The sequence below is a fragment of the Tyto alba genome, unplaced genomic scaffold, assembly GCF_018691265.1.
Source record: "Tyto alba isolate M040663 unplaced genomic scaffold, T.alba_DEE_v4.0 Super-Scaffold_21, whole genome shotgun sequence".
Taxonomy (NCBI): domain Eukaryota; kingdom Metazoa; phylum Chordata; class Aves; order Strigiformes; family Tytonidae; genus Tyto; species Tyto alba.
Genome location: NW_024881295.1, coordinates 8259744 through 8284593, shown reverse-complemented (window position 1 = coordinate 8284593; position 24850 = coordinate 8259744). Strand labels below are relative to the sequence as shown.

Genomic DNA, 24850 nt, shown 5'->3' with positions numbered 1-24850 from the left:
ACATTGGTGTAGCTGAACACATGCGAACTGCAGAATTATTCATTAAGGCAAAATTAATTCCACCTGTACAAAACTTTAACACCTGAGTGATGAGTAGGGGACTTTTCCCAAAGTCAGCAAGCCCCAGTCCACCTGCAGGCTCTGGATCTACCCTACTGCAATTTGGGTTGTTTTCATTGCTCAGAACCTGGATGCTTCCAAGAAGCCTTGAGCCATTGATTCTCTCAGGCTTTTGAGAAAAAGAAAGAATTGTGCCTGCCAGGAGTAGAAAAGGGGTTTATTTGAGCTTTTTGTGATTCCTTTTGATCTCTATCTTATTAGGTGAAATGGACAGAGCAATCCGTGAGGAAATTTAATTCTGAATATTTCCTTATATAAAGGTGCTTGGAACATGGACCAAGACCTTCATTATTTTTTCTGAATAGAATAAATAAAATAAAAATTGAGACAACTACATAAGGACTTAAAACAGCTTTATCCACTCCAGAATACTGGGATGGAATTTTACAGCATCAGACTTGTGTATAAAGGAAACCTTGTGTAAGATAATGAAGTTCTTAATAGTTTTACCTTACTTTCCTTACTGGTAGTGAATACTTGATAATTCCTAATGATACTCTCTTCATACCTTGGTGGCAATCTGTTCATTCCACATCTGAAAACAGTTTGGTAATGTAATTTCTCTATAAAATGCTGCTACTAACCATATCTAAACTAATTAGGCACAGTCAGAAACAGCCTAAAAATGTAGCAGGCTCGCTGAATGAGCAGATTTGGAATTTGGCACTGTTCCTACTACATAACTTGATTGGGATGCTATTACCGACGCCTTCCTTTCTGGGCCACGACAGCCAGATTTCTGTGTCTCTTCTGATCTTTTCCACCCTGGAGCGGTACTGCGGGCAGAGGGGAGCAGCCTGCATGAGGCTGTTGCAATGAAGAGGCAAGAGAGTCCCAGCGCATCTTGGGGAGCTGGTATGTGTGGCAGGGAGGCTGCAAGGGCGCAACAAGGGCTGACCAGTCCTGGCTACGAGATGTTTTTAGTGACCATTAACAGCAGCGCAAGTGAGAGCTTCCTCTGAGCTTTTCTTACCGTGCTGGGTGTGGAGCAGAGGCACAGCTGGCTGACAAGTCAGGGCTGTCCTGAGACACGTCCCATGCACTTTTTATTTCTAGTTTGATTTTTATTTAGTTCAAAAAAAGCTCTTAAACTGTCATCTCCTGTATTTTCTACTTGGAATTATTATCCAAATTTTTGCAAATTTGGCCAATTTACCATATAACCTGGATATACAGAGCATGATCCCAAGGAGTTAAATCTTCCAACTGAAGGAGGTACCAAATGAGTACTAGGTAATTAGTATCATGGGATTAAATATGAGAAAGCAAAGTCACTGCATAAAGTGACTATAGAAACAGGCCATGAAATATCTTGTCAGAACAGCAGAAACTGGAAAAAAAAAAATGCCATTTTGATTTTTATGAGCTTTGTACCTACTGGCTTTGGTGGCTTCTGTATAATCACCCTCTGTAGCAGTGAGCTTTCCTGTGGTTTTAACAACAATATACAACTCTGAAGGAAGTCATAGTATGCAAATTTTCCATTTTTCTTGAAAACATATTTTGTTTTTATTTGGTTAATTTCCCCTTCACTTAAATCCAAATTGAACTTCTCTGCTATATCTGAAATGCAGAGAGTATTCATTAGGTCATTCTTAAAAATAGCCACTTGTGTGTTCACAAGTTTTACCAGGGATATGCTGACAAGTCATCAGTTGCAGTGACTGCTGCATAAGTGTGTTATGCAGATCTTGCTATATACGTATCTTGCAGGTATATGCATATGCCTATACTTATGGGGTGGTAGTTCACATATTACAGGGTCTCAGGGGACTGGTAACATGCCATTTTCATTGTAGATGCACAAGTCGTACTCCGTGACATTAGCTAAGAGATTTTATAAGCTAACATGTTCTTATAGCCAGGACTTTACATTTGATTATACAGGTGTGCACTGTCTTATCACTCACACAAATGTTCAAACAGAGGCAGAGAAAATCCCCTCTCCAGAAGAGAACACAACAGAAGAGCTGTGTAGCCCAGCTCTTCTAAGAGTAAAATCCAGGGTCCTTTCAAATCAGGCTGTGTTCAGCCATTGAGACCAGTGCAAACAGAAGCACACACAGGCTCACAAGGAAAAAACTGGTGAATTTATTTACTAAAATATCCACAGGCACAGAAAGGGTAGTGTATTGGGAAGGGGATGAGAAACTTGTACACGTGCCCAAGTACCCACAAGCAAAGCCATGTACTCCTTTTTTCAAGGAGAAGATAATTCTGAATGGGAATGTGAATGCGTTGCACCCAAGGCTATTCAGCTCTGTGACAGCAGGGTGGTACCTGGAGCAATCATGCAGTGGACGCCACTTACTAGTGGCCAAATGTTCCTGTGGCTGGGACACCAGAAAGAAAACCGAAGGCATCTGAGAATGAATAAAGCACTTTTCAGATGGTAACAAACCTAGGAAGTCTGACACTGGGATTTTTCCTAGCTTGCTGACATCCTTCTCTTTGCACACTTTCAGTATGTCTCTCCAGGAATGTTGGATGTTCTTTCTTATCTTATTTTCTATTGTTTCACAGTTAAGGACAGGTGTAGAACAAGTTGTTGTTGTCAAAGGACGACTGGATGCTGGTGTCTAAAAGCAAGAGATAATGATGTCTTTTTTTTTTCTATTGAGTTTTACTGCTTGTGTAGACAAAACACCAGATTACATATCCAGTTTCTGGTCTTCCAGACTTGAGATTAACGTACCATTTGAGCCGCTTCTAAGTTTGATTTGAATTTGGTCTGCAAAACCGTAGGTAAAAATGTGAGAACACTCTTAGTGTCAAAACGACACTATTCATTTAATTTGCCTTGACCATTTTTTCTTAATTTGGCTTAATCTGTAAATCATTTATAGTTTCTCCAAACTGTTTCTTATTAAACAACAGATATCACATTCAAAAAAAAGCTATGCAGTACCATTTTAGACCAAACACAAACCAGTGTAAAGCCACTGAATCATGAAATAATATTGCTTCGATTTGTTACTGGGAGGGCTCAGTTCTGCAGTGGTCCTATGCAGAGCCACAGAAGGAGTGATGTGAGAGGATCCTGGTGCTCAGTATCCTTTTGATTGCTGCCTCAGCTGCACTGTGGGTGAGCTGGAAGGAAAGCTGAAGCCTACCCCCTGCATGATCTATGCCCAAGTGGTATTTGTGCTTCCAGATCCAATGTATAATCTCATATTTAGTGAGACTTTCCAGTATTCCCTTGAGGGTCTTATTGGTGCAGACTTGCTGAGGCCTCACACACTTTTCCATACAATGAATGCTGCAGGAACGTTCATCCCACTCAGTGTTCAGGCAGGCTGGGGTCTTTCCAACAGCCATAAGTTTGGGGAGACTTCAGTTCCCTTCCTGTTTTATACTGCCCAATCTAGCATTCACAGACAGTAACAAGGAATTTTCTGTTGCTTTCTCTGGGAACTGGATCAAAGCATGAAGGATGCATGTAGCTAATTGTCTGGGCTTTTCAAGGAAGAACCTATAGTTAATGCAATAATTGAGCTAGGAATGGGCCAGTGTTTAGATTTACCAGCCCTGACAAGTTGTTTGCATCTTTAATTTGCTCAATCTGTTATTTCTTTTTCAGTAGCTAAACATCTCCATGTAGAAATATTCAGAAAATCCAAGCATGTTCCAGGCATTGAATAATTCTAAATATTTTATTTTTCTGTTGTAGGTTTGGTTGTAGCTAAAGAATGTGGAATAGGTAGATGAAGCTCCACAAGGGTGGTTTTTCTGCCTGTAATGATTTCTCCACCTTTCTGTGAATTCTAGCACTGGGGTAAGAGGCCAGCATGGCAGTGGAGAAGATCAAAGTGCATTATCAAGATGAACTATAGGTATGGATGCAAAAAGAAGCAAAACTACTGCATTCCTAAACCACTTCTCTTGCATCTGTCAGATCACTGGCCTGCATGGCAAGTTAGACTATCAGGCTTTAACATCTGCAATTTGGCATCCACCAGAAAGCAGGCAAGACCACCAAAATGTTTTAGGACAGACCAGTAAACATCTATTCAAAAATTGCAACTGCCAACCCTGCCTAGCTGTGTCAGATGACCACAGATAAACCATCTATATTTTTTTGTGCTGCTTTTGCAGCTATTGGGCCTTTGTAATTTGGGCTGTTTTCTTTGTTCTTAGATATCTGATTGTGCTTAAACACGGAATTTTTATTTGCTGTACAGCTCTGATGGATATATGTATGGTAACAGCAGGGAATGCTAATGGTATAAATCAACATATATCCTTTGACTTTAGTGGAGTTACTATCTGGCCCAATTTTTCTCATTGTAACACAGTTTTGAAAATTACCTCATTTGCTTATTGGCAGGTGTTTGTGCCTGATTTCATGCACAATCAATAGGAATACCTTCACTGAGTTCCACAGGTGTTATTTTCAGCCTATGCAAAGAAATGAAAATCCAGACAATTCGTAGAACAACCACACTTACACTCTTTTGCCCCACTAGAGAAGATGATGTCTTGGGACGTTCAGGCTGAGAAGACGCGCGCAGGTCCTGCCCATCATGGGCAGCTGGTTTGGCAGAAGTTGCAGAACTAGTCGCACTGCCAATGCTTGATGGCATCGTCACAAGTTCTGAGCTGAACTTCTCCAAAAGGTTCTGATACTTCAGCCGTCCACCAGTGCTGACATCCACCGTGTTCCAAAGGCATTCAAACTAATGAAGAAGCAAAAGATGACTTTTGTAAATGCTAGTTTGACAATAGCAGAATGCCCTTATGTGCTAAGGATATGACAAAACCTATCAAAAAGAAAGGGAGAGGATGCCTTGGAATAGAAGGAATCCTAGGGACCATCTTATTTAAAAAAAAAAAAAAACAAAAAACAACAAACCACAGCTTCTCTGCAGAAGCCTGCACAAGGCTGGGAAAACAATGGAAAAAGGATTTCTGCAGGACATTTTTTAATTGAATTGGGCCCTCAGTGTGCTGTTTAAACTACTAAACCCTGTGATTAGACACAGTGATGGAGCTGCAGTATAGGAGAATAATGCTTTAACATGAGATGTAAATCAAATACATGGTGCACCTGTATCCTGGCTAAGTACCATTGAGGCAAATTTCTCATGCTATCAGGTGCACCTAAGTTATACCACCATCTCAGGAGGCCATTACGGTTTCTCAGTTATTGTATTTGCATCAACAAATTATTTCACCCTGAGGACAAAAAAAGAGTCAGCATGAAAGAACATAGCAGGAAATCTTTACAGCCTTTAGAATCACATATAGTTACGATGTATGGCCGGGAACCGTGCCTCTACAGCACAGCCAGCCTACAGAAGGCCTGGGGGCAGCTGCTGATGCCCTTGTTCCTGCTGTCCACGGAGGTCCATGTGGCCGCTTGGCCCAACACAGAGCAGGGAGCCCACCCTCTGGGCTATGTACGGAATCGTAAGGATGAGGCTGGGCTGATTTCCCACTGAACAGCACTTTATTCAGTAAGTAGCTGCGCTGAATTAAATGGAACTACTCATGATGTAAGCTACTAATCAAAGCAAGGATTATCACAGCCTGCCCTTAAATGAGCTGCATTCATTTTGCGTTTCAAGAGTCATCAGTATGCCATTTTAGGGTCTTCATTATTGATTTTTAATATAAATCTAATTGGGAACCTCAGATTGCTTTTGATTTGATCTTTTTCGGCAGAGACTTAAACCCTAAAGGAAACTAGTCACCTCTTTGATGCATGTGCCAAGTTGCAGTCAAACTTCAAAGGGCAAAGGATACATTTTGAATTTCCTTTCAACTTTCCCCCATTGGCCTGGCTGCTACCACATTATGAATTATAAACAATTCTATTTTGCGCCTGTGATTATACTTCACACTTCATAGGAGGATCTCAAAGTGTATTACAAACTTCAATTAAATAGAACAATACTTTGATGAGCTGGGCTAGCTATAGTTAGAAACTATTTCAACACCCAACAAAGTTTAGCCATTTAGGGTGTTGCAGATAGTTCAAGCAAGTCAAGGGAGTTCAAGCAAGGAGGAGAAAAGTGCCTGTGCTAAAAAGAGGGATGTCAGTTGGCAAGGTATTAATCAACACCTTGCTTGCAGCGTGTTTACCATCCTTAGCCTTTTGTGAAAAAGGTCACAGTGTCAGCAGTTCCAAAGACCAAGCAGCCAAATTTCAGGAAGAAATTCTTCATCCGCTACTCGATACATACTCCAGCTGAACACTGCTAATAGCAAACAGTAAGTGGCCATCATCCAGAAAAGGATAAAAGAAGACATTTTCTGTGAAGTCATCCAAACTATGACTATTAGTAACACTTCTGTAACAACTCTGAGCAGCGACAACATCCAGAACGGCAGGGGTTTGGATTAGCAGTGGCAAAACCTGTACCCAGATTGGAATGCTCTCCTGGGGCTTCTTCATATAGATACACGTAGGCATATCTTTGAGAGGCCTGTCAAAATCGAACTATCTCTGGAGATACAGGGCTTGAGTCTCACTCACACAGAGGCTGCTGCTTATATAAATGATGCTCCTCAGGCCTGCTTCTCGTTGCTATTATGGATGACAGTTTCTATCAAGATTTTTTTTTTCCTCACTTGTCTGAGGTTCTTTTAAGTATAAAATAGCTCCTGTGTCCCTTCGCTGATTCTTGAGTGTAAAGTAGACAGGATCTAGTCTAGAGGACTCTTCAGTTAGAGGTGCCTGCCTTACTGCTTCCAAAAACAAAAAGAAACCCAAGAGATTCTTCACAGCTCAGGAAGATGTGCATGCTCCTGCCCTGGCCAGGGCTCAGCCATGAGATCACCCTGGTGCTTCTGCTCAGTGGTTCACAGGGATGAGGAAAAACTATCACATTTTCACTTCTGCCTTCACCTGGTGTTGAGATCTGAAACTTGCACTTGGTACCTCACCAGAAGTGTGGCTGCTACGAATAGCTCACACAGGTCATTCTGATTTTTTCTTCTGTTTTCAAGAGGGAAGTGGAAAATATTTTTATTTTTTTCAGTGCTTTCATCTTCAACTTTACAGATGTGTAGCTGTGCCTGATAACATGGCAGGCTGTGCAATCTCTTTGCTGTAATTACAAGCAGGCCCTGCTCCTGTCTGCAATTTATAGTCAAAAATGCTGGGCCAAGAACTCAAGGGGTATATCTGCAATGAGCAAAGTACTGAAAGAATTGTCTGTGGTGCAGACATGCGTATGAGTTTGGAGGCTCTGTGTCTTGTCTTTCGGTCTGCTGCCAAATGGTATTGATGCAGTCGTGAGCATGAAGGTTAGAGTGCTGTTAAGTAAAATCTGAAATCTTTTAGTCAAGGTTTTCTCTGTTTTACTATTCGCCTAGTCTTTGGACTAGGAAAAATCACATTGAACCAGCATTAGCAAAGATAAAAAATGGCTCTTCTCATTTTAAGCTCAGCAGAAGCAGAATCTTATGAAAGACTGGCCCCTCAGGTTCCCCTGAGATTAGCACTGGGCTAATCAGATGGTTTGTACTGCCAGATTCATGACATGACTTCAGTCACTCAAGCTAAATTCAAGGTTACATAAACTCTGCTAACACTAATCTGGTGGAATCTTTAACCCAGAAAAGGAGCTGAGAGGTGGCCAGGAAATGTCAAATGCTTGCCCCTTTCTTTGTCCAAAGAGGGTAGGACAAAATAGCTACTGAGAAAAAGGAATTTGCATTAGCTCCCCATGGAAATACTTTTTATTCCATGCTGAGAAGGCATTTTCCCCCATCAACTGGAAGCAGATTAATTTAAAACTGAAAAAAGAAACTTTTAAAATAGCAAATGTACAGATAAAGAGCTAGTGAAAGAGAACTACTGTGCTTTAAATTCACACCTTCGCTATTAGCAATAGCATCTCCGTGACTTTGCTTTAGAAAGCCTGAGATTATTATAGTTCATAATCATGCTCAGAGATAAGGAAAAAAATAATCTCCCACAAATGTAGCAACAAATGTTCATGGAATGATAGTCTTAAAACATTTTCATTTCATCCAAATTTTTAAACTACTTGACTATACACAGCAGTATGCAAACACATGTCTCTAGCCATAGCCAATTTACCCAGTTGTACACTTAAATTAACAAGACAAAATAATATAGTTTTCTTACTTGTTCTTCAGTCAGCTGCTGAAAATTTTGTTTACATATATCCCAGAACTCCTCTTTTGATACTGTATTATCTTTTGAAGAGTAAATATCTTTAAAGTCTTGTGCAATTGTGTTAAAGCCAACAGTCACTACTTGTATCTGCAAGAGGATGCCTCTCTCTAGCAGCTCCCAAGCAGATTTAGGCAGAATGACTTTTTGCCCTTCCTCAGTCTAGACAAAAAACATACACAGTGAATCAGTAATGGATCCACTGAATAAATTATAAATCGCAGTGTGGCATTCAGCCAGTCGAAGAGAGAGACGTCCGTGGAGAAGGCGGCCTTCGAGATCCCACAGGCAGTAAAACCTGCTTCCAGGAATTCTGGCTTGCACCACAAAAGAGAAAAGGGGCTATGCAAGTAGTTAAGGGTAAAAAAAAAGACTCTCTATAAACGTGATACAACTGGTGACAGGCCAACAAAAGCACAGGATTCCAAGACTGACCTAAACTTTTACAAAGGTCTAAAAAAATCGGGTGATCTTACAAAGAGGGCTGTTCTGTTAATGCAGAAAAAAGGGAAGTGAGTGCTAACTAGCCCAAATATCCCAAACGTATTCTTCTCATCTGAATAGTCTTTAGCAAGCAGTGGAAATCTCTTTGATTGAAAAGGCACTTCAATCCTGAGATGAAAGAGAGGGCAATTATGACCCGACCCTTTCTAAATTCCAGGTATATTTATGGCGGTACTTTTTAATCTGGCCATCCACAGTAGGGATACTGCAGCTAAACGATGAAGTTGAAGGCTGCAAAGGTACAGAATGTGTGAGGGGAAAGCAGGGAAGAGGATGGGTATAAGTGTGTTAATGGTAGCCCAAGATGTGCACAAACCCCCTCTTTTCGGTGTGTTGCTTTCAAAACAAACACCAGTGTGCGGATTTTAAAATCTACTGCTGGAGTTTATTACTGACTAAACTCCCTTTATGCATTCTGCAGGGTGGAAATCCACACTTTGGGTAAATACAGTAGAAGGTCACACAGCAAGCAGAAATAAAAAGGACAAAATACAGTTAGTTGGAAGAAACTGCAGCGTAACGCACTGCTAGGCTTTGGTATGGACATACCTGAGAATGCCAGAAGTCGAACTGTGGATGCAAAAGGCTACATGTCATGAAGTTAAATGTCAATGAAATCTACTCAACATTTACATTCTACCTCCAGAATTAGCAGTAAACTTCTGTTTTTAAAATGAAACCAGATTTTACTTATAAAACTAGTCTCAGGCACAATGTGGAATAATAATAAATTTTAAAAAAAGCAGTATCGAAATTTTGAAGAAGAAACTACTTATTTTCAGGAATGGAAGCTGAATTTCCACCCACTGCACTATCTAAACTAAATATGTAAAATATCTTGAAAGCAAAGTTTTCACAAACACAAGTGGCAGCCAGTTTTACTATAGCTGCAGTAAGAGGTCCTGGTAAAAAAAAAATAAAAAAAATCTGGTTTTGGTTCAAAGACATTTCTTTACAGCATGTTAAATGTTACTATCATATTTTATACCCCCATGTTTAAGCACATAAGCTTTGCCACCTTCTTGCTCCATGCAATATGAAATACCAAAAAAGAAACAGATGGCTTTTGGTCCTGCGCTCCTGTTTCCTTGTCACGTCTCACATGATCATTATAACTGGATGGAAAAGAAAATATGTTTCTTACAGAACTGCAAGAAACCTGCCTCCTAATGAGAAAAGACTTCACTATCTTCAGATGTAAATAACACTTTTCAATATTAACCATGCTTTACATAAAACATACGTGTGGGACGGGCATTACAGCTGCATTAAGAGAAGAAAAATGAGGAGTGGAGTTGTGAATGCAGATGCAGAAGCCGGACTGTGCCGTAGTCAGGAATTAAAGATTGCTGGGCACGGTCCGGTGCAGGGTGCACCTTCTGCCTGCCGGCCATTACTGGAACTAGAAAGCACTGTATTGATGCTTCTAATTATTCTAATGAAGCCAAAGACTTAGGGAAAGTGTTACTGCCCTGCAACCTTTTAAAGAAACATATTTTGTAAGTGCAAGCTTTCTTAATTTGTTTAATTTCAAGAGCTTTTTTGTTTATTTCAGAAGACCTAATGCACTTTGATCTTAAAATGGTTAGAGAGCCAATAAAAAAAAAATTACTTGTTCTTGAAAACTAGAGAACCTTTTTTATTCAGTTATTGCATTACATTTGTCTACCACATGCAGTTAGTACATTCACTGTGTATCTATGACTCTATCATCCACAGCTAAACTAATCATCTTGGGCTGAAATAATGGAGCGGAAGCCTAAAATCTCAGACTCTGGACTGGACATCTGGACATTTAAGTGCCATTTCTGCATTTGAAACTAACCTTATACACAGCGTGGGTACGTTTCTTAGCTTTGCTGTGTCTCACTTTAACCTTGAAAGGGAGCAACAGGAATGAAGCTGCCACAGATCTGTGCAGTGTATTCCCTAGCAGTACTTACAGATCACTTCTAGAAGAGTTTCCATTGGATAGAAAAGGAGTTACTTCTCTTTTATCGATTTCCTATTATTTGCTGCCATGTGCTCCGCTTGTCCCATCAAGCTCTGTATGCACGTCACTTCAGAACCGAGGGGTCAGGACTCTGCATCCTGCTCCTGCTCCACAGCTTCTCAGGCTACTGCATGGCCTCTGAGCAGTACTTGCCCCACACCATGTCCCACACCGTGGCCAAATGCAAGTTGCTACCGTATGCTGTTAGGTCCAGATTACCTGAATTTCCTGCTCAGCCCTTCACAGGCTTCCTTGCCCTTCCTAACAGAATTTGAGGGCATCTTGGGAGGACCATGTAAATCCACTTTCACCTCCTGCTTTCACAAAGGCGGGGTGGGTATTATTATGAGGCTTTTCTTATGGGCCACACTATGTAGCTCACTTGCTGTTCGAAGCAGGGCTGTATTTTTCTTCTTTAGAAAGTTCCTTGCACAGCCTCATGTCCTTTTCTATAAATGGCATAACTATGCTGATTAGTAATAAAAGAAGGCTCTGCCACCCACACCTGCTCAGTGAAGCTCCATTCCTGCAGCTCCTTCCTGTTTCTGGAAGATTTTTCTATTAAGAGGAATTCTTAATTAGAAGTAAATCGGTACATAAAGACAAATTACAATTTCTCTAGTCCTGCTCCCTGCCCTGTCACAAGTCTGACCTCCCTCCCTTTCTGGGGAAGCTCAGAAAGCAAAGGTCTTGGGAAACAGCTTACACAAGAAGGCCCTTGTATCTTCCCCTGGAAAAGGATGCATTTTCCTCTTTGTACGTGAGAATGACATTTGCCAGAAGTAATCATCCTTTTGACAATTTACACAGTTTTAGAGGCTTCTGTGCCTAGCCTATGGGCCCTCCTTTATCTTGACAACACGTAACTTCAAGTTGTTTTCCATAAATGTTCTTCCCTAAAGATGTGTGGAAGAAGAGTTACATGCCTGAGTGTGGACTGGGGTGGAAATGCATTTTCTTCTCATGTTTGGATAACCAGTAATTCACCAGCCAGCCTGTTCTAGCTTTCAGAGTCTTAGCACTATACAGAAGCTTGTATATCCTTGGGTTACAAGCAGAGCTCTATCCTCATCTGGCAGTGATCAGTCTAGCTCCATTAACCTGAGTGCTGATTTACGCCAGCTGAGGATTTGATAGCTGGTGTGCAACAGGAGCTTTCAATAATAAACCCAATTATAAATAAAAGATGAAAACTCCATTGAGGGTCATTCTGTAATCTATTATTTTCGTTTTGACCAACTGTTTGCAGCAGAGATATTCAAGTTTTGAGGTCACATTTCCAGGATAAAATACTCCTCGTAGTGTTTAGAATATGTAATGGTATACTACGGTTTGACAAAATTATTTGACATGATGAGTTAAAGGTGGCCCACATGCCAATCTATGCCTTGTCTAGAAAAAAGCCACATTCCTCTAAATGTAATTGAAATAACTATTGTATTAAATAACTATGAAATATTCAGCCTAGGTGGAACTGGGTAAAGAAACAGGAGCCACATTGAGGCTTCCCTGTTCCTCTGTCTCCCCAGCAGTGTCTAGCCCATCAGCAGTATGCCTGATGGTCTAACACTATGTTCCCTACTTTCCATTATCCCTTCTTTCTCCTTTTCCTCTACTCTTAGTAAATATAGAGTGAAAGGCTTCCGTCTCAAAGATCAATTCACCATTTTAAAATTCCATTAGACCTTTTCCTTCATTACTCAGAATAGAGAAGGAAAGGGAGGTATGGCTTTGGCAGGCTTGTCAACGGGGAAAGATCCCAAAACAGGTATCTCAGCACAGTGAGGGACAGCACACTGTAGTCATGGGGAGGGCACTGCACAGGGGAGCAGGGGCAAAGAAGGGAAATTTTCAAACTAGTTTTGCTATGGATAGAGAGAAACATGGAGTTCGATCAAGGCATAATGAAAGCTGTAACATTTCTCAGCCTGCCATCAACAGGCCTGCTAATCTCTGCTGCTGGTGGGATGGGTCATGACTGATGACAGTCGGTTGTCTGATCAAATCAGTGACCCAGAACAGGAGGGCCCAGAAGTTCAACAGATGAGGACAGTGAGGAATGAATAAACCTGTAAAACTCCCATCCCCAACACAGGGAAATGCACCACCTCTGTAGAGCAGGTCTTGCAATTTCACAGGTAGATCATAGCAGCCAAATGGACTTCAGCTCCTCACGCACAGTGCACAGGGGCTGGGTTAGTAACACTGCTGAATTTAGGAAGCAAGGTTGTGGAAAGACTGAGGATGTCACTTCTCTGTTGCGTGGGTTTTTTGAGCTCTGAAACTATGCAGTTACGACAGATACACTGTAGTTACACTGTGCATTTCATCACTTGCAGGCAAATCAGTGTTTGGGAAGTCTCAGCACAGCCACTCCATTTGTGGAGCTGGTAAACTGTGTTGTCCCCTCTGTTGATTTAAGAATATTTTCCAAGATCATGAGGAAACTGTTGTTTGTATTTTACAGGAAGGGGATGTAGCAGCTGCTACTGAGAGCAATGTGATGTGACAGCAAGTGGTTTTAACTCTGTAGACTCTCCACCAGCAACATGCCCAACAGAAACGGAGACAGTGACAATGTACGCATGCTTTTCACTAGCGAATATCAGAAACTAGTCCTGGACCTCAGTCCTGGGACCTAGAGGTACAGTTCTGACAGTGCCAGGCTTCAAGAAGAGATAAGAACCTGCTATAGTGGGGGGAATCCTCTCATGTGTACTGGTCCAAGGAGAAGCAGGATGCTGTCTGGCAGGAAGAGCATGAAGGATGAAGAAACAAGCCTGCAGTTTTGCAGGCAGGTTGATTAGATGGAACTGGCTGAAAACAAAATGCACTCAGCTGGTGAAGAAGGCACTCTGCAGCGTGAGACAGACTGCAGAGAAACTCAGAACAGGAAGCTAAACACAGAATTGGAGAATTTACTGTGGAAACAGAAAGTTCAGGATGAAGCTAAATCAAATGCTTGATTTGATATTGAAACGTTCTGCAAGTTTTTCTGTGAAGAAACCTTGGAATTTAATCTGATTGCCAAATTTCATGATTTAAATGAAATCACATTTTTTTAGAAAAAGCTTTGCTGAATATGTTTCTACTCATTCCAGCAATTCTCTTTGTCAGCTGAAAGACACATGTGTCAGCAAACCACTAGTTAGCTCAGTTCCTGCCCTTGAACAGGCACAAGTGGTAATCTGTCGCTTCTCTTTGTCATCTCCTCAACCTGTCCTGCCCTCTTTCTCCTCACTGCTGGGCTTCACAGGTGAAGGTTTACTAAGCTTGCAGCAACTCATTTGGAGATCTCAGCTTCAGGAAGGCTAAACAACAAATTGTTTGGCCCTAATCATAATCCCTCCTTTCTCCATATATTCCCCTCTATAGGTAGCTGGGCTGATCGTGTACGAACACCTTGCTGTTCTAGACCTGACCAGCATGCCCTGAACTGTCACTTTTAAGACATTCTTTACTTTTTCCCCTTCCACATCTGAAATAGCTCACTGTGGGGAAGGACATGTGAGTACATTTTCTTTTGGGGGAGTCTGATTTCCAGCTGCAGCTTTCATTCGGCCAGACTGCATTAGCTACTTATTTTAATGCAGAAAAGCTCCTCTCAGACCCTATTAATCACAAGACTGGCAGGCCAGACAAGAAAAGTTCATGATGCATATTCCCAGCTCCAAGGTCTGCGCTTTTACAGATATCCTCGCAGACTACTGGTGGTTAATAGCATCTCACCTAAGACAATGTCCTCTCTGTCTCTTTCCTCAGCTATTCTGAAGTTGTTTAGCACCATCCAAGTGCCATAACCACAGTTCTTTTGTATCTGAATATTAAGCTGCAATCATACTGCTTAAAATACTTTACATTTTTTCAATTCAATTTTTGTATATTATAGCCCTACAGCTCTACAGATCTGTATTTCAGTGGGCATCCTGCTCATATACAGAAGCTGTAGTGTGTGTTCTAGAGAGTTAATCGGAAAGTAAAGCTCATCAACATATGTCAAAGCCATCAAAAGGTCCACGTGATGCATAAAACATTTAGAAATAAAGAATTTTTTCATCTTCACTTATCCAGCTGTTTTCTAAGACAAAATACAACTTAAACCTGTATGGCTTTTGGGTTTGTGAATGCTTGCCTTTGTGGTTGTGGGTTTTATTTATGAGGTGTCATTTGAGACAAAAGTCATCCCAGGCTCATATTTTACTAGTTCAGTAAATTTTCCATACTTTAATGATCAAGCTGCATACTTTACTTGTTACTTTTTAATATACTTCAGTGATCAAATTGTATAGCGTAATGATCAGTTTTCCTAACGTGCCTGAATGAGTTGCATACCTCATTAATTTAGATACATACTTTACAGGCCAAAATTGTAGCATGTTTGGATGAAGTGAATAATTTAACATCCAGCCTTTTCTCAGAACCTGCACAGGAGCCCAGGAATATGTGTGAACCCAGGGTGGGATGAAATTGCAAAGGCGTGGGAAATTTTGGGTTGAACCCAAAATGAAAACATGAGAATTGAGAGCATCTGGAAGCTGAACCAGCACTGTGAGCCCGGTTCATATTTGTTTTGTCTTTTCAAAAATGTTCCCCTGTGGATTAATTTGGGGTTTTAATGATGGATTTATCCCTTCTACCCCTAACACAGCACAGAAACCTGTTCAAGGTGAATGCTCAACATTGAAAAAAGCAGCACAGGCTCCAGGCCTGTCACAGACCGAGTACCTCCCGAAAGATATGGAGGTAGCTTATTTTTATACTAAGTTGAGTTGGAAAATATTGGGGGTCTTGGAGGACTAACTGTTAAGGAGACTTCATGTTAAAAAGCATAATCTTGCAGGGTTTAGCCCAGGAATTGTGCAGCTTGTCAAATTGTTAAGGAGGCTTAGCACCTACTTGGAGGATGAGAAGACATTACAGCAAACCCTTTCCTAACAAAAGCAGTTACCTATTCTAAAGTTAACATGAAAGCTTGCTGGTGGGTTAATATTGCACCATACAAATACATTCTTAAAATAATTATACAGATATGTTATATTTCATACAATTGGTCTTTGTGCTGATATGACTCAGTTGAAACTTACTGAATTTATATGTGCAGAGAAGTAGGAAAGAGGGAAATGCGGAATTTTCTAACCTATACAAAGTATTCCACTGTTTTACACTTGAGAACCATGTAAGCTATTGTATCTGTTAAAACTGCATTTTAATTTTAATAAGCTGAAAATATAAATATTTTAAAATCCCCAACTTTTTTTTAAATAACTATAATTAAATGTAGTCCTGCCACTAAGGACAAAGTAACAGTTGCACTACTATAAATATTAATGCTAAATTTACAGAGAATAAAATAAATTTAAGCAACCTTATAAAATTTTGAATAAAGCTACACTTACAATAAACACTTTGGTAAAGCTATGCCTATTGGTAACTGACACGCATAGATAAAGTCTCTAACCTGCTGCAAAGCCTAGAACACATTACAAACCTTTGGAGCTGTTTATGGGTCCTCTTTCACTCAAAACCTGTGGTTTCTCCTCCTCCTCCTCTCATGAATCGCTCAAGCCCTGAAATTATCTGAAGCCTGACAGACTTTGACTCAGGATGTGAAGAGGCTGAGACAGATCTCACTGGTCTTCCAGCTTCTACTTTATGACACAAGATTTCATCACTGTACAGCTCTATATGGATTTGTTTAGCACAACATTCTATTATCACCATGGCAATAAAGTGGTAGGCTTTTTATATGGTTTTCCATTGGGTGATGATTATTATTTTTCTCATTTTATTTGTGCTTCGAGCATATACTTTTGAAAATGAACATAGTTACTTCTTAGAACATGAGGCAAGTTAATACTTATTTTTTTAATCTTTTTTTTTTTTTTTTTTTTTTTTTTAGAACTGCTCTTTATGCAGTTAGTAACCAGCTTTCACATCCTTAGCCAAGTTCAGAAATGAGCTGTAAGGTAATGTCATTTGGACTCCTGCACCCTCAGATCTACTTACACCCACTTCCCACTGGGTAAGGCAGAAGGGAGAAGCCAGAGGAAGGGAAGGACTGTGAAATTAAAACAGGGCGGAGACGTCTTTTATTTACACCTTTTGGTAATGTTCCTGTTATTTACAAACACGGGGAGGATTGCTGGACTGATAAAATGTGATTATCAACTGAAGGATCTGATCCTGTAATCTGCACAAAGTGAGCGACTCCAAGTGAAGCACTGTGGACACAAACATCTGTCACAGAGAAACAGCAACTCTAATTTAATTTGAGTTGTTGCAACGTGCATATTCAGAGCATCAGAAGACTCTGTCCAAGACTGCAGTCAAGATTTTCTCTGTACTTGACTGATCTCTGTATCTGACCTTCCTGCTACATCTACACTGCTATTATTGTTTGGTGCCAAGAACCTGGTGGGCTTCCCACTCCACTCATTTTTTCTGCCCAACCCTTGCTAGTCCATCTAGACAGTCCAGGGACCACTGGACATATTTGGATATCCCATGTCCTACATGGCCCACTTGGGGCAATCTGGCTGCATCCATGGTCATGCTTTCAGCTTGCTACATGTACAGACCTAAATCTACATGAGTGTAAGACTTAAGTTAGAGCAGTTTGTAAGGCAGTAAGGGCTTCACAGGCTTCAAGAGAAATCAACAGAAATATATGTGAATTTTGCATGCTTAGTTAGTCACTTCTAACACATCAGATGGTGTCTTTTAAATAAATATATTATAGCTTGGTAGCTCTTTTTACCTCTGTGAGGTGGTTTATGTTTTTCAGGAAAACTTTCCAGTCTACTGTGAAGTCCTCGCGAAGATTAAGGTTCTTGAGGAGGTACCTGAACTGCTTGTCTGATAATTTGAAGCAGAAATGGTCAAGTACTTGCTGCAATTCCAGTGCTTTAATTACTCCAGTGTCTTTTTTATCAAATTGAGAAAACGCCTGAAAAGCAAGAATTCACATTATTTAAGAAAACCTAGACATCCCAAAAAAGAAGCCCTTTTAGCAATGATTTAGCAGTTGACATGTAAATACCTGAGACCCATATGCCTTTTACTTGCAGGTATTTTATACATGAAGAAACAAAACACATTTCTCAGAACCTTACTTAGTTTGAAGCTTCCCTTTCTTTTAAAAATGAGATGCAATTGTTGAAATAAGCCAAAAATAGCCTATATTTCTGTGCCACATGTAAATATAAATATTGAAATAAACAACAACCTACAGTAAAAGCAAAAAGGCATTATATCAAGCATTCAAACATTCCAGAAAACGTAGTGGTTAAGACAAGACAGGAAACAACAAAAATATTTGAGGATTGCCTTAAATAATTTTAATTAAATTATTTTTAATTAAACTCACCTGAGCATATTTAATTTGCCTTTTGTTCTCCCCCCAAATTATTATCCCTGGCAGGGTAAGTTCTACTCTGTAAAGGACTTGATAGTCCTTCATCCTCACCAGCTTCAGTTCATCCTGAAGGCTTACTTGCTCTCTTCTCATCCTCCCTTGCATAAAATGCACAACTTATTCTTCATGGGAGTTTTCCAAAGGTTTCCCAGGGGAAATAGATTAGCTTTAACAGAGTTGCAGCAGAAGGCATGCAAGAGAGTAGTTCAAATGAGTGACAGAAATACCAAGGTCTAGAAAAGTTGTGGGTCATAGCCACTCTTTCTGCCTGGCTGCTACTAGCTTATCATGCCCCCTTGTTTTATTCTGCCCCTTATTTACGATGCTGTACATATAAGTCACTGATTCCAGAAATATAAATGAATATTACGCCTTTCAAAACTTCAGGTTAAAGTCTTATTAGTCTGCTAACATTATAGCATTGGTGTAATACAGATTTTTTGCTTTACCATTAGAACTGTTCTAAATAATGAGCTTAAGAATGTGCATTTAATGTACATGAACCATGTCTACTGGAAAAAAAAAAATGTTACCATATCCAAAGGATATTGGAAAGGAATCCTTTGAATGCTAAAGAGGATTCCATAACTTCTTAATATGAAAGTCTGATCTTTGCTTACATACTGAAAGTCTTATGGGAAAAACCAAGCACTCAGTATATATTATGCATTGTACTGAGTACGGGAAATTATTATACTGACAGAGGGGACCCACCTGAACTCTTAAACTAGTTGTTATGAAACTTCAAGGGTCTGTATTCAGTTGTAGAAATGTGGTTGGAATGTGATGGTTTGTTTTGTTTTGGTTTGGTTTGGTTTGTTTTTCAACTAGCTGGACTCCAGGATTTGTGCTTCCAGATCTGCACCTTTCTAACAAAATATTTTGTTGTAAACTTATGTCATTCGTTCCCCATCACATAGGTGGCATCAGCTATTACTCAAAAAATGGCTCAGGAGAAAATTGAGAACTTCCTTATTTTCTCATGTAAGGGAATTGAGAAAAAGTTCTGCTTTTCAGTAGCATGGTGGACAAAGTCTGGCTCTCCATAGAGAAAATCCCTTGGTCCCTGAAGTTATAGTAACCCCAAGATGGTACCCTAAAAGACTAAATGGATGATTAATTCATGCCAAAAGTAATTTCCAATCATACCCTCAGCAGACAAAACTGTGACCTTCTCCTTTCCCAATACCCTCAAGGATGAGAGGACAGATACTGTCTTCTGTTAAAATTTAACAAATGCTAACCTATGTTATTGAATTTAACTATTTCTTATTTCAATAATGCAGAGCACAGGAAGGACTTTTTTCCCCCTTACTATGAAAAATGTAGAGTGATTATAAAAATATTTCAGTATCCTGTTCAATGGTTAGCCTATCTGACCAAAAAAGGCAACATGGCCCCAATAAGTTTACAAATGTAAACTTGGGGTCTGCAAATAGTGTGAAAGGAGATTTCTATGAAGAATCAGCATCTCCCATGGTAGTACTCCTTTTGGGTGCTTGTGCCAGCGGCATCACTAGTGATGTTTTTGTTGGAAGCCTGTGTTATTTTGAATTGCAGGACAGAGTCCACAGATTGAGATTTCAGAAATGCAGCCATTGATGACAGGGAATTTCTGCCCCCATCGTCTTCCCAGCCATGGCTCCCTTCCCCTCCCTTGTGTGGGAAGCATTTCTCCCATGGATATGGACATCTCATCAGGCTCTTGTCAGGTTGAAGTTCCCTGACCTGGGTCCTTGGACAGGAAGACAAGTACTAGTTTTGGCATAGGGCAGGTGGGAAGACCACATTGCTGGGGACACAGGGGTGGTGGGACCAGCTTTGCAGGCATAAGCTTGCCTCTAAAACCATTAGCTTAACCTGGTCCTGAAACTGCAGGTGTAAGTGAGATGGCTCTACAGTTCTTTGTAATAGCAATGTTTCCTTCAAGGTCTTTTTGATTATTCTTTCACACGCTTGAAAACAATCTTACTGTGGCATCAAGAATTACATACTCTAGAGGCTGCAACATTTTAGTAGACTCTGACACAACAGTCTAACACTAGTTAATATACAGCATTTTTTCATTCAAGGCTTTCAAAATTCTAGAGAGAAGTGGTTATTTTTATTGTTCTCATTTTACATGTGGGAAAACCAGGAAACATGTTGCTCAGCAGCTAATGCACCTTATCTGTCTGTGTCAGAACCAGAAGTGGCCAAGAGCAAAAATGCAAATAGTCACAGAGCCCCAGCTGACAGGTGCTAACTTCTGAAGCCACAATAACGTGCTCACATCTGATCGTATGTCTTTATGCTCAGTTCCTACATGATCCTTTCATCTAATAAAACCATTATACCTGCCTGCAGTAGCACAGTACGTCTACTTACGATAAGTCTCAGCTTAGGAAACTCAACAGATCTGTTTGAAAGACGTGATATTCACATGCTCGGGGCACAATTTGCAGACAACTGGAGGAGGAAAAGGGGTTTGGGGAAGAGAAGAAGGTCCTGATAATTTGATATTTGTTTTTTCCTTTCCAATCGTTACCTTCACAAAACCTCTAGGCTTGATGTGATATGCTTGTTTGGTGGAGTTACCAGAATATAATTAATTAAGGACTCTGCAGTTGTCAGAAGATGTTATTTCTACATAGGCCAAGTTTGCTGGTAGTAGTCATCAATTAATAGCATAAAAGTTTTGAAGACCCTGGTTAGTCCCCAGACAAGCAGAAAAAAACAGACATTAAATAAGATGTGGTGACCACATGAAACTTACCTTGTACAACAAATCATAAGATGATGCAACTATTTCTTTTATCTTAATTAGGGTCTGTTCTAAGCTGAGTGCTGCAAAGCTTGCAGGTGGTGCAGCCTGCTTTTGTCTCTGTTGGTATTTAGATGCTCTGCCATCATCAATTGCTCTCAGGAAATCAAAATAAGAGAGCTTGCTGTCATGAATGCTGATTCCTAAACTAAGAGAAAAACACAGAATGAGATATCAATGATTTTAAATAATTATCTCGCTGTTGTCTGTACTGATTAATTATTATGATGTATTATTTGTACTGTGGCAGCACTTCAGGATATGCTTGTGCTGTCACTGTATAGATCCTGTTAGTTCCAACCCAAACTCTCAGGTCTAAGCCACCAATCCTCTCATTTAAATGCAACCACACTCTCAGACGCAGATCCAAGCCAATCTCCAGATGCTCAAGAGCTGACCTGCTTTAGCCTGGGCCCAAGTGCACAACCTTCCAGTCCATCAGCATTAACTTTGTGCTTTTTAAACACAGCACAGTATTTTGATTACAATCTACTGCTGAGCTTACTATCCCCAATGTGACTGGAGGACACGCTGGCTCCCAAACTTGTCCTTGAATCTCCTTTTCACATCACAGTGTAAACACGGTCTGATAGACTCTGATGAGGAGTAGATGGTCATTCTGCAAAGTGCTGGCACTTTCCCTTGACTTTCTGCTTTACAAAAATACCCTTGACTCACAGATGCTGAAGTGCTGCTTAAGCCTCCCAGTATGTCATGATCACTACAACGCTGAGAGCAGAACCACATGCAGCCTGGTAAGCTGTTACCAGACACAAGCTAAGGACATCCAGTACTGCTACATTACAGGTTTCATGGATGTACCAGCACAGGTCTACAATCACTCACAATTTCTCTACCACATGGGAGAAAACGGAACCAGGTTCCATACAATGTTTCTCCTTATGTTTGTGATAGAAGGGCTTCCCTCTCAACCTTCACTTCACTTTGCACGGCTTGCCCGGCCACTAGAGAATTATTTTACATGTTCTTGGCAGGACTCAGCCTCACTGTTGGAAGCACTGGCCCTCCCTCCCTTAGTGGGCCCACTGAGCAGCACAGAGGGTTGGTACACCCGGCCCAGCGGCCACTGGTGTCCAGTGAGGGTTTCTCTTCTGATCGCTGGTGGTCAGGCGGTACCCGGGAGCCCAGCCCGCAGGCTCTGCAGGCTGCACTCACAACTTGCCGAATTTCTGTCTGTCAGCTGAAACATCTGCTGGATCACAGACACTGGGGAATTTCATGTTCTGTCACATCGGAAATTCAGTGGGTTACAGAGCTGACTACAGATAGCTCCAGGTAATAACAGTGAATATATTTTTGCATCAAATATCAGCATGGGGAAAAATAAGCTCTTGCATATGATATGGGAATTTTTTTTTTGCAGAGGAATTTGTTACCAAGATAAATTAATTCTTATTCAAAGATGTTTTACTATAAAAAGACTGGAATTAAGGCAAACTTCACATATGCAGAAAATATGTGAATATAAAAGTTATTTAGCATGAAAGACAATATGAATAGTGCTAACCATTACATGAAAAGCTACTTTCCTTCCATATCCTCTGACCTGTGACCACTTAATGAAAAGACACTAGGTATGTTTTAAACAAGGACTTCAAACCTGTCTAATGAGCCTGTAGAGTTCATTACCACAAGGGGAACCATATCAGGGGCTTGCTCTGCTCTCACCCAGTATAAAGCCAGTGCAGTCAGTCTGTGGAATTTCCTACCACTGAAAGACAATCAGAGTCTCCGGACTACAATCTACATTAGGTGTTTTTGATACAGATCCATTGGCTCCCATAGAATTATTTCAGATTGACCTCAGAGTAACCATACCAGCTTTTTAATAGACTTTAGTAATTTTATAGCAAATTATCAGAACTATAGATTCTTTACACACATATATCAGGTAGATAATTCCTATGCTGAAGGGGAAAGGCTGGACTTTTTTTTTAGTTTTGCATTCGTCTTTTTTGTTAGAATTATGGTCAAGACAAGTCCTAGAGAGCCAAGACTTGACAGAGAAGATGGCTCCACTACACAACCATGATTTTCTTGTTTAAAACTGAGTTACTGTAATGTACTTTTATCATCTGTTTCCACAGTAAATCACTGGGGACCAATGCCTCAGCTACCAATCACCAGAATATCCAGTTACAAGAATGTCTAATTAATGGGGAGAGCCAGTAAAACAAAGAGGAAGCTTTATAAAACAGGCTGGAAAAGAAATTAACTATAGACCCCATATCTGCTAGTAAGAAAAAAAATATTCAAGAGCCCTGATTTTGCATCTTGCAGCTGCACAGCACTCCCACATACTACCCGTGTCAAGCTGGCTCCAATATTGGAGACAGTGTGTGGAAAAGGAAATAATCAACACCATTTCAGCGGAGAAATAAATTGCCAAGTGGGCATTAAAATTTTAGTAATAAAACTAAATGCATATGCTAATCTACTCTGTATTATTTAGAAAAGACTATTTTGGATCAAGAAAGGAATAATCTGCACAAAATTACAATGAATGGAGGTGTTTATCATCAAGAGGTCTTTGAGAAAGAAACAAGCAGCAGATTCCTATTAAGGTTTCAATTCATAAAAAGTTGATCACCCAATTAAAGGTGAACTGTGAAAAGACTTTGTTAATTTTATTTCAAAAAAGAGTCTGGTCTGGCAGGCTCTGGAGAACAAAACCCAATGCTGCCAGGCATGTGACCTTTGGGGGACTGTTTGGTGCAAAGAACTGCAGTACCTAGTGTTGGAGCAGGTCCTTTGTGTTTTTCAGCTCTACAAAAGAGATTTTTCTTCTTACTCATATTAACACAAAGAATTAAAAGCCTAGTTTTACATGGCAGCAGCACTGGATCATTTGAAAATTATTCCTACCTTATAACTTGATTTAATTCTGTTTCTATTTTGAACAGGATCTGTTTCACACACTTGCTTGATTAAATTGAAATTAAATAAATAAAACAAACTAGCAAACAAGTACACATACTCAAAGCATATTTTTTATGTAAGAAGCCATTTCACTCCCATTAACTGCAGAATCAATACATTACCTAAAAAGATTCTTGACACATATGCAGTTTTAAGCATGTTGTTATCTCCATTAGTTTTAACAGAGCTTCTTGTGTGCTTAACACTAATTAGAAGCTTATAGGCTTTTGCTGGGTGTGACCAAAGAGGTCCTTAGGAGATAATCATACAAACCTGTTTAGAAGACTGCTGAACTGATCGTGATCAAGGTAATAGTCAAATTCTTGTAGTATTCTGTGCAGGTCACATACTGTTACATAGCCATCTCTATTTTTATCTACTTTATGATAGGCCTTATTGAAATCTTGGAAGTAATCCCTAAATTTATCCCTGAAAGAGAGCAGATGTTTATTTTAGCTCCTTTGTTAAATGAGATAAAAAGGATACAAACAAATATACAAAATAGGGGTGGAGGAGCAGAGAAAGATTTTGATCTTATTTGTGTGTGGTAAGTTCATATAATTTATTCAAAGACTGCCAAATTATTCACAAATAAACCTCAAACCCAACATTATCCCCACCCCCATTTAATTTGCACATGGAATTGCATGGCTCAAGTTGTAAAGAAATGTTACTCGGGTGATTAACTGGCTACTCTCCCTGTTCAAAACTGCAGATACAAAACAGAGTTCTCTCTTTTAAAGTCTGTCTTGATCAGTGTTACAAAATGTTTAATACAGCCATTAAAATGGTAAAAGTTTGGCAGCATACTTTCTGCAGTTTGAGGCTCCTGAAACTCTGACATAGTAAGAACTACTATTTCAACAAGAACGTTTATACCTGACCAAAACCTGGGCTAGCAGAGGGCCTGATCCATGCCCAAGGGAAGAA

General features: G+C 40.1%; 1 protein-coding gene across 1 annotated transcript in view; it reads right to left on the bottom strand.

Moving 5' to 3' along the window:
• Positions 1-24850, bottom strand: part of EFCAB6 (EF-hand calcium binding domain 6) — a 112351-nt gene that overhangs the window by 5383 nt on the left and 82118 nt on the right. Inside the window, exons 21-27 of the mRNA XM_042795142.1 lie at positions 24194-24349; positions 20933-21128; positions 17521-17709; positions 8219-8428; positions 4569-4796; positions 2522-2699; positions 1499-1683 (exon numbers count right to left, since the gene is read on the bottom strand). Of these exons, the coding sequence (XP_042651076.1) occupies positions 1499-1683; positions 2522-2699; positions 4569-4796; positions 8219-8428; positions 17521-17709; positions 20933-21128; positions 24194-24349 (1342 nt within the window). The remainder of the gene's footprint in view (positions 1-1498; positions 1684-2521; positions 2700-4568; positions 4797-8218; positions 8429-17520; positions 17710-20932; positions 21129-24193; positions 24350-24850) is intronic.